This window comes from Grus americana, chromosome 1 (genome assembly GCF_028858705.1).
Source record: "Grus americana isolate bGruAme1 chromosome 1, bGruAme1.mat, whole genome shotgun sequence".
NCBI lineage: Eukaryota > Metazoa > Chordata > Aves > Gruiformes > Gruidae > Grus > Grus americana.
The window spans coordinates 152,077,221-152,089,595 of NC_072852.1; the positions used below are offsets into that span (position 1 = coordinate 152,077,221).

At 44.8% G+C, this 12,375-nt stretch overlaps 1 protein-coding gene across 1 annotated transcript; it reads right to left on the reverse strand.

The window, feature by feature from the left end:
- Positions 1-262: 262 nt before the first annotated feature.
- On the reverse strand, positions 263-12,159 carry CHAMP1 (chromosome alignment maintaining phosphoprotein 1). The gene is made up of 2 exons (XM_054807564.1): positions 11,887-12,159; positions 263-3,967 (listed from the first exon to the last, which is right to left on the reverse strand). Exon 2 carries the CDS (start codon positions 3,904-3,906, stop codon positions 1,045-1,047), a length of 2,862 nt encoding a protein of 953 aa, XP_054663539.1. The 5' UTR covers positions 3,907-3,967; positions 11,887-12,159; the 3' UTR covers positions 263-1,044.
- Positions 12,160-12,375: the final 216 nt, after the last annotated feature.

Here is a 12,375-nt window from a genome sequence, read left to right on the forward strand (position 1 = left end):
AAAAACAAGCATGCTGAATAACAGTGCACAAATTCATGTTTTCCATGTTTTCCCTCATTTACATCTGACGTGTTTTTCTGAAGCAGACAGGAAATTTAGACTAACCTTGCTTTCATAGGCTGACAACTGGAAAGTTGAAGTATTCAGAGCAGAACTCAAGGATAATTTTGCATTTCCTGTTGCCAAAAATACTTAAGAGATAGTATGTTCAACATGAAAGTTTTTGTTCTTGATTTGGAAAAAAAAAAGAAAAACAGCCAAGCCAGGTTGGGTTTCTTTTTATTGTTAAAAGATTAAAGCATAGCGTTTCACCAAATACAAGAAATTTAGGGGTTTTCGGATATTACAAACATCTGAATCAAGAGAAAGTGTTGAGCTATACATAGTCTGACATTAATCCATCAATTTAAATGTATATTAGTACATGCTTAAAACATGGCCAAAATACAGAATCACAAAATAAGTACCTTGGATGCTTCTAAATCTGAGACAAGTCCGATAATTGAGTGCAATAAATTTCCAACAAATGCCTATACACTCAATTACAATCTCGGGACACAATTATTCCAGAAGGATTGGTAGTTTCTCATGCCTGGCTCATTCACATTCAGTTTGGTGAGAATTTTGAGAATTTCATAGAAACATTTTGAAAAATATGACATTTAACAAATGTGAAAAAGCAAGTTCAGTTTTCACAGGAATATATGGATTGCTTGCCACTCCAGTCCTTAATTGCCTGTATGTTTTACAAATTTTTACAAAACTAATTTGTATCCATTTTGGTTTCAAAAACATAGTACATCTGAAAAATAAAATATGACTCTACTGATGGGTAATACAAAGATATGGACACATATTTAAAATTACTTTCGAAAGTAAATCATTTCAGTAATACAGCTGTAAGACAAGTTAAACATAGTACAATAAACCATGCATCTTCTGACTTGTCAGATCAGCTAAACTACTCGGGTAACAGACAGCAACACTTCTGAACACTTCTGTAAATTCAGCTTTTCTAGCACGGGGGCGGGGGGGGGGAACAAATTAAATTTGTTCTTCAAGTGGTTCAAGGCTGTCCAAGTGTTTTTTAGGTGTATCATCACTATGACGGCTTTGGCAATGGGTTAAATGTTTCTTAAAGCCTCGGGGGAAATTTGATTCAAAATTACAACGTGGACACTTCAACAAACTTTGACCATGAGCAGCAACATGGTTTTTAAGAAGAGACTCCAAGAGAAAAGCTTTGCCACATATTTTACATTTGTACGGGCTTTGAACATTATGCTTGTTAACTAAATGGTGCAAGACAGCACCTTTTTTCATTGCACGACAGCAACAAATTTTGCAATAATACTTTCCCTTGCCACGCTTCATGTATTTTGCTATTTCTTCCTCGGAGATGAAAGCTTCTTTCTCTTCGGTAAACTGCAGCACACACTGTGGCTGCATGGGAGTAGTTGCATCTATTTTGCTCTCTTTGCTGTAATCAGATGACTCCATATCATATTGCTCTTGGTCACTGTTTGATTCTTGCTCCTTTATCTCCATCAAGTCCATCTCTGTTTTTCCACACTCACTGCTATTTAGTTCAGAATCTGAGTTCTCCTGGTTTTCCTTCTTGGGCTTCTTTTTTGGGCAGGAATATAACATGTCTTCTGGTGATTCTTTGGCTAATATTGATTGTTCATCCTGTGAGAATAAATCATCCAGAGGTTTCTGATCATCTAAACTGTGGGAAAGAAAGTCACTCTCACCAGACTCACTAGGTGTCTGGGGCTCGGAAGAAAAACCTGGAGCAGACTTGTGAGGCTCGGAAAACAGAATGTTCTTCTGGATTTCAGAAGGTACAGTAGTTTCAGCATGTCTCTGGACATCAGAGGATAAAGCAGCAGCAGGCTTCTGCATCTCAGAAAATACAGCATGCTTTTGAACATCAGGGGAAACAGCAGATTTCTGGGAGTCAATAAAAAGAGCTTGTTTGGGGGTCTCGGGAGAAACAGAAATAGGCTTCTGGGACTCAGTAAAAAGGCCATGTTTCTGAATTTCAGGAGAAGCAGATTTCTGAGACTCCGGAAAGGAAGTAGGCTCCTGAACTTCAGAGGAAATGGGAGCAAGTTTCTGAGCTTCAGAAAATAGGGCATGCTTCTGGACTTCAGAAGAAACAAGAGCTGATGTCTGGGCTTCAGAACATAGGGCATGTTTTTGGCCTTCAGTAGAAACAGCAGAAGTAGACACCTGACTCTGGGGCTCAGAAAAAACAGCACGTTTCTGGACATCAGTAGAAACAGTAGGATTAGATTTACGAGATTCTGGGAACAGAGCTCTTTTCCGAGGTTCGGGGAAATGAGCCCGTTTCTGGACCTCAGAGGAAGCAGCAGAGGTGGATTTCTGAGTTTCAGAAAAATACATAGATTTCCGGGACTCGGAGAGTTTCCAAGATTCAGGAGATACCGAAGCACCAGGCTTACGGACCTCAGGAAAGAAAGAAGGCTTCCAAGAGTCAGAGGAAACTGTGTGACTAGACTTTCGAAGCTCAGGAGAAACAGGGGGAGAATGCTTCCACGTGTCAGGGGACAGAACAGGTTTCCAGCCTTCAGGGTAAACAGATGAGATGGGTTTCCACGGCTCAGAAGAAACAAGAGTAGATTTCTGGGATTCAGAAAAGGACGTAGATTTCCACGAGTCAGAAACAAGCCTCCTAGGCTCTGGTGACACAACGGGGCCAGGCCTTCGGGACTCAGGTGCAGACCTCCGGGATTCTACAGACATGGCAGGCTTTGGAGCCCAGGGAGAAACCGTGGAAGACTTCTGCACCTCGTGAGGTGTAGATCTCCAGGGCTCAGGGGAAACAGTCGGACCAGGTCTCCATGATTCTGGCGAAACTGCAGGAGCAGGCCTCCGGGTTTCAGGAGAAGAAGCAGAAGCAGGCCTCCGCATTTGAGAAGGATGCCTCCGGGGCTCAGGAGACCCAGCTGGGGCATACCTCCGCGGTTCAGGGGATACCGCTGGAGCAGGTTTCTTTGGCTCTGGCGACACAGCTGGGGAGTATCTGCGGGGCTCTGGAGACACAGCGGGAGAATGGCGACGGGGCTCTGGCGATACAGCCGGGGAATGCCGACGAGGCTCTGGAGACATTGCTGGGGAATGCCGACGAGGCTCTGGAGACACAGCTGGGGAATGCCGACGAGGCTCTGGAGACACAGCCGGGGCTGGCTTCTGTGGGTCGGGGGACACTGCAGGGGCTGGCTTCTGTGGGTCAGGGGACACTGCAGGGGCTGGCTTCTGTGGGTCAGGGGACACTGCAGGAGACTGTTTCTCTGAGTCTGGGGAAACAGCTGAGGCTAACTTCTCTGGATCTGGAGACGTGGCCTGGGCTGACGCTTCTGGATCTGGGGACGTGGCCTGGGCTGACTTCTCTGGCTCTGAAGAAGTTGCCTGAACTGACTTCTGGGGCTCTGGAGACACTGATGATTTCTGGAGCTTGGGGGAAACAACAGATTCAGATTTGGGGAGTTCAGGAGAAAGGGCAGGTTTGCGCAATTCAGGGGAAAGGGTAGGTTTCTGTGGCTCTGATGTGACACTTTTTTTGGAGGAATCTGAATCTCCTTCTACCTGTTCTTTCCGCTCCTCATTCCACTTCTCAGGTGCTGCATGTTGTGCTGTGATGTGATAATACACATTGCAATACATCTTGCTGGTAAAGAAACATTTGTGGCAGTGAAACAGTTTTGCACTTTTCTGATAAAATATAAGTTTACCCAAACCAGCAGCATCCATTTCATCACAATACTCTGGGTGTATGGTACCCATATGAATTTGTATGTTTTCATAGTCCGTTCCTCTGAAGCTGCAGTGATCACACTCTAAGCGCTCTGTGGTTTTACGTAGTATCTGCAGCATGTCCATTTTCCTATAGTCAGTAACAATTTTCACAGCACTGCACCTTTTAAAGAGGAAGCTTCAGTTCCTGCAATAAAGGAAGAAAAAAAATCTGTATAGTTAGCTGTCAATGTTAACTTCAATTCTTTGTTATCCCTAAATAACCACATGTGCTTTTTTCCTCTTCCATTTTAGAAAGCATAACTTTTGCACAGGTACTAACTACTTCATAAGGAAATCCAAATATAGGTGTCTCCAACTTCAGCAAGTCATTTTACATCAGTAAAACTTGAAAAACAAAGCTTATATTTAACAATAGGTCTTCCTATCTATGTAAAAAATTCTGCAAGCAAACGATAAAAAAAGAACCCAGGTGATGAAAAGCGAAGTTGACATTTCATTTGATAAATGTGACTTGCCTTCTCAGTTGTCTGTCTTCCCAAATTTGAAGTGGTTTTATTTACATTATACATGTAAACTGAAAACAAAAGCCATTTCAAAACTGCATCTGCATCATAAAATTTCAAAACATAGTAGCTGTTTCTAACAAAGACAAAAAAAATTCAAGAAGAAAACAGCAGCCTAAAGCCTAGGCTCTGTTTTCATCTGTTAAACAGTGTTTTCCTTTCACTAATTACATGAAAAACAAAAGCTGCTGCTCATAAAGACTTTATCCATTATGAAAAGAATTTTTCCCATTCCATTATTTCATCTGCTGCCCTAATAACAACAAAAATACTATTTTAAAAAAACAGCAGTGACATTTTTTCCAGTTGGGTGTAGTTGACAGCCCTCTCTATACAAAACATTTTGTTTGCCTCACCCCAAAGAGAAAGATGGAAATTTCTCAAAATTACTGTTTTATAAGACCTTAAAAAAAAACCCTAAAACAAACAAACAAAAAACCCAAACCCAGAAATGCATCATCTGAAATGCAAATAATTTTTAATTATTTGGCTAGATTCCACTATTTCAAACAGAATTTACCTGGATTAGCTACTATAATAAGCAGAAAATCAAGTCTAATCATATTCTGTAAGTCATTTTCATGTAAATGTAGGAGGTTTCTCTATGGTGAAAAGGAATATTTGGACATTTATGTGAAATGCACATAGGTTGTGTCTTGTAGGTTCAAATTAAATAGATGTTATATGATTATCATGCTAACATATCAACCTAATTTTGGGGGTCTTGTAAGACACACTGTCTCAAAACACACCAAGTTTTTGTGTCATTTTAACATTCTTTTTCTTGTGTAAATATATATTAGACTAATAACTAATCTAAAAATATGCATCCAAAGCAAGCTTTCTTGATTTATTCCTAAAGCATTTTTACCCTGGTTTCTTATGGAAATGAGGCTTACACAAACATATTGGCCCTACGGTCAGTGCCAATCAAATCAGACAAAGCAATCCAGTCTCACTTTAAATTTCTACAAGTTTCATGAAAATCAGGAACCGAGTCGAGAATGAAAGAAATGCCTCCACTGAAGCTAAGGCTGAATATTTCACTTAACAGTTACTGGCTCTGTATAGCCTGTCATCTTTACATAAGTGGTCAGTATGCAAACAGTCTTAAAACCTGCAGAACAAGCAGTGTCTGATTCAGCTTATAATTAGGGAAAAAGAGAAGGAATTAAAAATACTACAGCGGTGAGCTGGTTTGGGGCAGAATGAAAGTAAACTAGCAGTGCTGCTGAAGGATGGCATGAATATAGAAGAAAAAAAAACAACAGGAAAGGAGGATTGATTGGCTGAGGAGCTGAGGGCACAAATCCCTAAGAAATAAAGGTTCACTAGCTCAGCTGCTCATGGAAGAACTTCTTTGCATGAATTATGCATTAAGTCACAGGAATAGGTAGATTTCCAATCAGGAAGCATGGCGGGATTACAGAGCGAGCTGTAAGAGGGATCCTGTTTTACAGCTATGAGACAAATAAACAGCATCCAACCACAGGCTAGCTACACATGAGAAGTAATTGCACTGCTCTGTAAATACTGAAGTGGAAGGACCTTTGGGGTGCAAGCTGCAGTTTCCCAGTACTATTAGCAACCATACAGGACACCCCAAAATGTAATCCACACTGCATTCAGTGTTGACCAGAAAACACTTCCCAACATCTTATAACAAGCTTTATATTCCTGTAAAAGATCAAAATAAACCAGAAAGATAATAGTAGTGCTCAGTGGTCTGTATCTCTGCAATAGTGAACAACTTGCCAATTGAAAAACCCCAAAGCAAGCCATGTCTTAAAACTCAAAAAGACCTAAAAGTCTTTATGAATTAGGGTTTATTTTTTGGTTGGGGGATTTGGGGCAATGGGAGGAAAGGAAGATTTCAATTTGAAAGTCAAAAATTCTGTATTGATCATACAAGCTAAAGAAAAAGGTGGGGGTTTTTGCCAAATCACAGCAGAACATAATTAGGCTAATAAGGACATACTGCACTAATCACATTTTCAGAACTGAAAGGGAATTTGTCACTTCTAAAATAGGTGGTAATCCTGAATTTTCCATTTTCTTTTCTCTAGAAAACAAAAAAAAGGCTTTTCCAAACGGAATTTATCATAGCTTCCAACAAAGTTTACCAGACAATGTCTTCTATCTTCTTCATAATTTCCCTCCTCTTTTCACATCACCTAACTGTTGCCCTTTCTGGAGTTTTCTGTTATTCACCCCTCTCAACTCCACTTCACTCCACCTCCCATCCTCTCCTTTTATTCAGCCCTATCTTACTTTACAATGGAAATTTCCATTTTCTTTCCAAATGCAACAGTAAGAAAAGGTCCCTGGCTCCCTTCCACAAATTGTCCAAGTTGATGCTAAACTTTTTTGACCAGGAGGTTATTCTGGAACTGAAGAAGTTACAGGCATTTCCTCATTTTCATCTCTAGACATTTAAACGTTGACATTCAAGCCTTTGGCATAAGAAAAAACATTAAGAGTTGGTGGTACTTTCTCTCACGCTGCTATCACTCATAATTTTTAATTTTATAACTTCACTACCCTGTAGCTGGCAGTCACTGAAGAAACTGACTCTTGTGCTGAAATCTCTACTTAATTGCGGCATACCCCTGAGAAAGACAACTCTTTGGTATTGCAGCACCTTAGGCCATGAATCCATGGAACAATAAATCTGGTTTTAGAATACTTACCATAAGACCAGTAACAAACTTGAACAGTGCTGAGCCACTATTAACTCATGCTGTCAATTTAAATTCATTTAAACACTTCTGAAGGAGTAAACTCAAGCTGCTGGTTCACTTAGCACATATCTGAATAGCTAGTTTATAAGACTTTCCTATCAATTCCTCCTGATCCCTTCTCACTTTGAGCAGAAATGTCACTGTCTTTATATAGCTGTGATTACTGCCCTCCTCTATAATCAGGTTTGTCACACAGATAACTGCCTGCTTCACATTTCTCTTTGCCATCAACTCCTGCATCAGAACTTGTTTTGCGCTGGATCCTGCCTTGCCTAGTTGGGTGAAAGTTTAGAAAACAGCGACGTGCTGTTCCTCAAACAGTCCTGCGCCAGCAGAGCCAGCCAGGCTAGAAACCATACGCTCAATAACCAGCTCCTCATGGCTTTGGATCTGCACAACCTGTGATGTTATCTGCGCTCAGTGGTGTCTTTTTGGCAGCACTAAAAAAGACTGACCGCGCTCCCTGCGTGTAAGTGCTTTATCACAGACAAAAGGACCTAGCTCTGCACTGCTCCAATTAGACCCATTAAAAGGGTAAGAAAAATAACTGCTGCTATCGAACTGGCAGGGTGCCCCACATGCAATGCAGAGAACTTGACCAAATACTAGATCCAAACATCATTCTAGTCGTCTGAAACCCTTTGAGGAAAAGTATGAATTTCAGGATGAAGCTCAAGTTCTCACGAAAGACAGGTCTCCCATGAAACACAGCAGAGGGAAATGGCTGCTAGAGTCTCTCTCAAGGCTGCTTGATGACTCCTGGGAGAGACAGACTGCCACCTGTCCAAGTACAGGTAACTGCTGTGCAGGCCCCAGGGCACTTTGTTTTGTTCGACACTCTCCCAGGACCTACCTGTTTTGTAAAAAGGACACTTGAGCATCGTCCCTACTAAAACTCAGTTACAGGATGCACCATGCCACAGTGGCTATAGCTGAGGCTGTGCTGCACGCCACATTAACACTTCAAAGCACACTGCATTCCTTAACCACTATTTCTGCATCCCCTCCTACTCTTGTCACTTTTCATGGCTGCAACACTGAGAAAACAAATACAGATACAGCCAAACAGAACTAATTATGTATTCTGAGAACACATTACAATTGAAGCAGAAGTCTTAAGCTTAGCATTTATGCTTGTCCTGTGTCTGCATCCTGTCACCACTTCAAGACAAAGTACTAAGATTCAACTAAGATTCCGGAGTTTGCAGTACTAAACTTTAGCTTAATGCAGCAAAGACTCATTTAGAGTCTTCCTGAGACAAAGATTTCCACTGAAATCTACCTGAACAGGTAAGTGCTGCTGTCTACAAGCTCACTATATCCACAGATATCAAGCACAGCAACAGCATTAGCACCAGCTCAGCTCTTAGCTTGATGAAAGGTTTTTGCTGACCTGAAGTGACATAAATCAATGTCCATCACTCAGGTTAAAAGCTGCTTGAAGAGACCCAGAGATCTCAGCAATGCAACCACCAGTCACTACTGCTGCTCCATCAGCCACCTCTCCCCATCCCACTTCTTTCACTCATGTCTAGAATCTACACAGAAAGGTTCCTACCACCAGCTCTCTCCTCAGAGATGCTGAAGATCCTTACACCAGTTCCTGTCCCCTACCACTGCAGTTCTGGCCATAATCTCCTCCACCACAGGAAGAAGAGAAAAACAGCAAGGGAAGAAGATCAGTAATGAGGACCCATATCTACCTGAGAAAAGAACAACCATAACTACTTTTATTGCTTGGTTCTCAGCATCCAAGAGGCCAAAGTCATGATTTGCCACAAAGTAAAAGTACCCAAGAAGTCAAGAGGCAATGGGATAACTGCAAATTCTGAAGTTGGCTAGCAATATTGCAGGGCAACCACAGAGTGCAAACACCATCAGCCATTTCTGTTACGCTCATGTTAGACTAAGCCGTAAGAGTGGCCTAAGCTAATGCACAGAGCAGACAAACCTAGTATCTTCCCAGCCAGTATGTACGGCCACTTCAGAGCCATTTCTGGATTCAGTATCCCATCATCCATGAGGATCCCACTAAAGATTAAGCCATACTTCCTACAGCCTCTCAAAAACCTCCCAGTGGTAGGAAAAACAAAATGTGCAAGAGATACTGTATATAAGAAAGAATCCACCCAGGGGATGACACAACACTGACTGGCAGTTAACAAGATGTCTCCGCTTTTCAACCCCATTCCAATGTCATAGGTACACATCTACTAATCATTTCAGGTTATTTTTAATAAACAAATTCTACATTCAGTGTTGCAATATTTAATATATTCCTGCATTCTTCCTCTACAGAGGATAAGCTGTGACTGTTATGAGGCAGTGCCAGAGGGAAGACATGAAGAGCTCAAAGATCTAGACTGCCTGTGAGCACAGAAAATTGCAGGTTGCTTTTAATATGACACATAGAATTTCAGAACATAGCAACAAGTAGTCTGTCATATTCTTCAAAATCAGAATGTCCTGGTTCTCACTGGCAGAAGGATCTATGTATCTTCTCCTCTCAATAAAGAATCAGGCTTTGTGAGACAAGCAGAGAATGAGGACACGCAACACATCAATGATGGCAGCACAGCTGGTAAAGCCCTCAAGAAGAAAGTCCTCTATTTTCCGTGATTCCCTACAACCACATTGGATTCCTTCTATCAGTCACTGCACAGGAAGGATGGCTGGTCATTTTCATCAGCCTTCTAACTTTCTTGCAGGCAAACAGTTCAGCCATTTCCTCTATCAAGGAAGAGAGTCAATGGTAAAGTTTGTTCCCAGCACAAGAAAGCTGGATGCAGCTGCACCACTGCTTCTACTAGCAGAAGCAGATCCAGACTATTGCTGTGTTTAAGCGAAAGGAAAAATGACGTGTTCTTGTAGTGCCAAAAAATAAATGGCAGTCTGGTGGCAACACGATGATGATGCTTCTCTTGAAGCTACATCCCTGTGTTGTGACTGACAAAACAGAAGTTTAGCTCCCAGAGGAAGCTGCACACAAACATCCCCACAGTGCAGCAGAGCCGGCACTTCACAAGGCAAACAGCAGGTAAGGGGATCACTTCCAACGCACCGTGAACCAAAACAGGCAGCACTATGCTCCTGCTAATCCAGTAGCATCCATGGGAATCTGACCACATCCCCACAACCAAACTCCCAGCTACCAGCCCATCTACACAGGCTACGTTCCATCAGCAACGATCACCAAACCACATCTTTAAAATTATGCACCTAAAAAAGGCACAAACACCCTGATCTGATCAGCCACTGAAACGGTGAGATATGCTGTGAGAACGTGTAAGACACCAGATCCAGGCAGGAAACAGCTGTATTATGTGGTCCCATGTTTCCAGGAAAGGTTCAAGTCAGAGGAAGGTTGCAAAGTAACCATACTTTGATGCACATGGAAATGACTTAAGAAACACAAAGGGGTCAGAACTGCAGCTATGTTGCAAGATTTTCACCTTTGCTAAGAATGGTGAGTCTACACAGCAACATTAGTTCTTAACACAAGATCTAACAATAGTATAAACTGCAGAGAAATATCAGCATACATATGACAGATTCAGGGTAGGAAAAATTAATGCCATGTACTTCTGATAGGGCTTTCTAACTCCAAGTCCACAACACTGCATAGACAGCTTCCAAAAATGGCCCCAGAAACCTTATTTCTGCAGTGCTGAACCTGAGCTAATGAAATGCCACTGGACCCACCAGAGCACACAATCTAGTCAGGAATTGTGAATTAAGGTTGTGAACCTTGGTGACACCAGGCTAAGAATTCCATTTACATTATTCTGAAAGCAGATGAAGTTCAAGGGAAGCTTACAGAAGAGCAAAATGAAATCCAAAGTCTCTATATTCCTCACTTATGAACAACTCAGTACAAGTAAAGCTTCCAATTACCACTCTTACTTTTAACAGTGCCGAGCTGTTATCAACTAATGCAGCTCCTCTCTGCACAGTCAAGCATCAAATCCTCCTAACACCTGCACCAGCTACTATGGGCAACTTCTCTAGGCTCCAAAAAGTGTGTGCGGTTAACACAAACGAGACTCCTGCAATTCAGAAGTCAGCTCTAAAATGCCACTAATAGTTGACTTGTTTCACCCATCCCTAACGATGTAAGGATGCAACCCAGTGACATGTTTTGAGCCTTCGGTCTGCATTTGCCTCATTGATCTGACAGGCGACGCAATCCCTCCTTGCAGATATTTCTGTCCCGAGTGAAGAGGACAGTCCCGCCGGGGACACGTCCCGTGCAAAACTCGCTTTCCCGAGGCGTCTCTCAGCTTTTCGCTATGAGGGAAGTAGAACTCGCAGCGTGCTCCACCTGCTCCTCGCTCTGCCGGCCATAGCTTTAACTTTCTTTCGGGGAGGGGGTGCCTGTGGACTAGGCCTTCCCAGAGCTGCCAGCTTCGCTCCTGCCCGGCCCCCCGGGGCCGCTCTCCGCCGGGGCAGGGGGCCACACCGCCCGCCCATTCATTCCCGCCCCGCCGGGCGGTCTCCCCCTCCGCCTCCCCTCTCCCCACCGCCCTTCCCATGCGCGGCGCCACCACTTACGCCCCCCTCGGTTTTGTTCCCCCGCGCCGACACCAACCGCCGCCCGCCTGCGCGACGCCCCCCTCACTCCCCCCAAAGGCCGCCCGTTCTCCCGGCGCGACGCCGCGGCGGGGGCTGGACAAGGGGAAGGCCCAGGCCCGGTGCCCAGGAGGAGGGGAGCAGGCCGGGCCCCGGCCAGCCGCTCTGTGCGTGCGCCGGCGGCGGGAGAGGGGGGGATGGGTGATAGGGACCCCCTCGCCCGCACTCACCGTTGCGGAACCTCCAGGGCGGCGGCGGGGCGCCGGGCGGGGGGGAGGGGCTGGGCGCACCCCCGCCAACGGCGGTGACGGCAGCAGGCCGAGCCAGCAGCGCTCGCGGGCTCGGGCCGCGCGAGGGGCGGGGAGGAGGGGGGGGAGGGGGAGGATGCGAAGGGGAGGGGGGAGGGGAAAGGGGGGGGGGGGTCCGGGAGGCGGCACGCGGCCGAATAGCGGCCGCTTTATCGCTCCCCCGGGCCCGCCCGCTGCCCAACCGGAAGCGCCGGCGCTGGGCGCAGCCCCGCCCCCTCTCCGCCCTCTCCTGCCGGTGGGGGGAGCCCGGCGGGAGGGCAGCGCGCGGGCTGAGTCACGTGCCGCTGCTGTGGCAGAGAGGAGCGAGGACGCGGCGCCCTCCGCACCCCGCCCAGCCGGCAGGGGGCGCTACTACACCGGAGGGGCTCGCCCCAGAGGCGGTGTCAGAGGGTTCGCGCTGGGTGGGGGCCG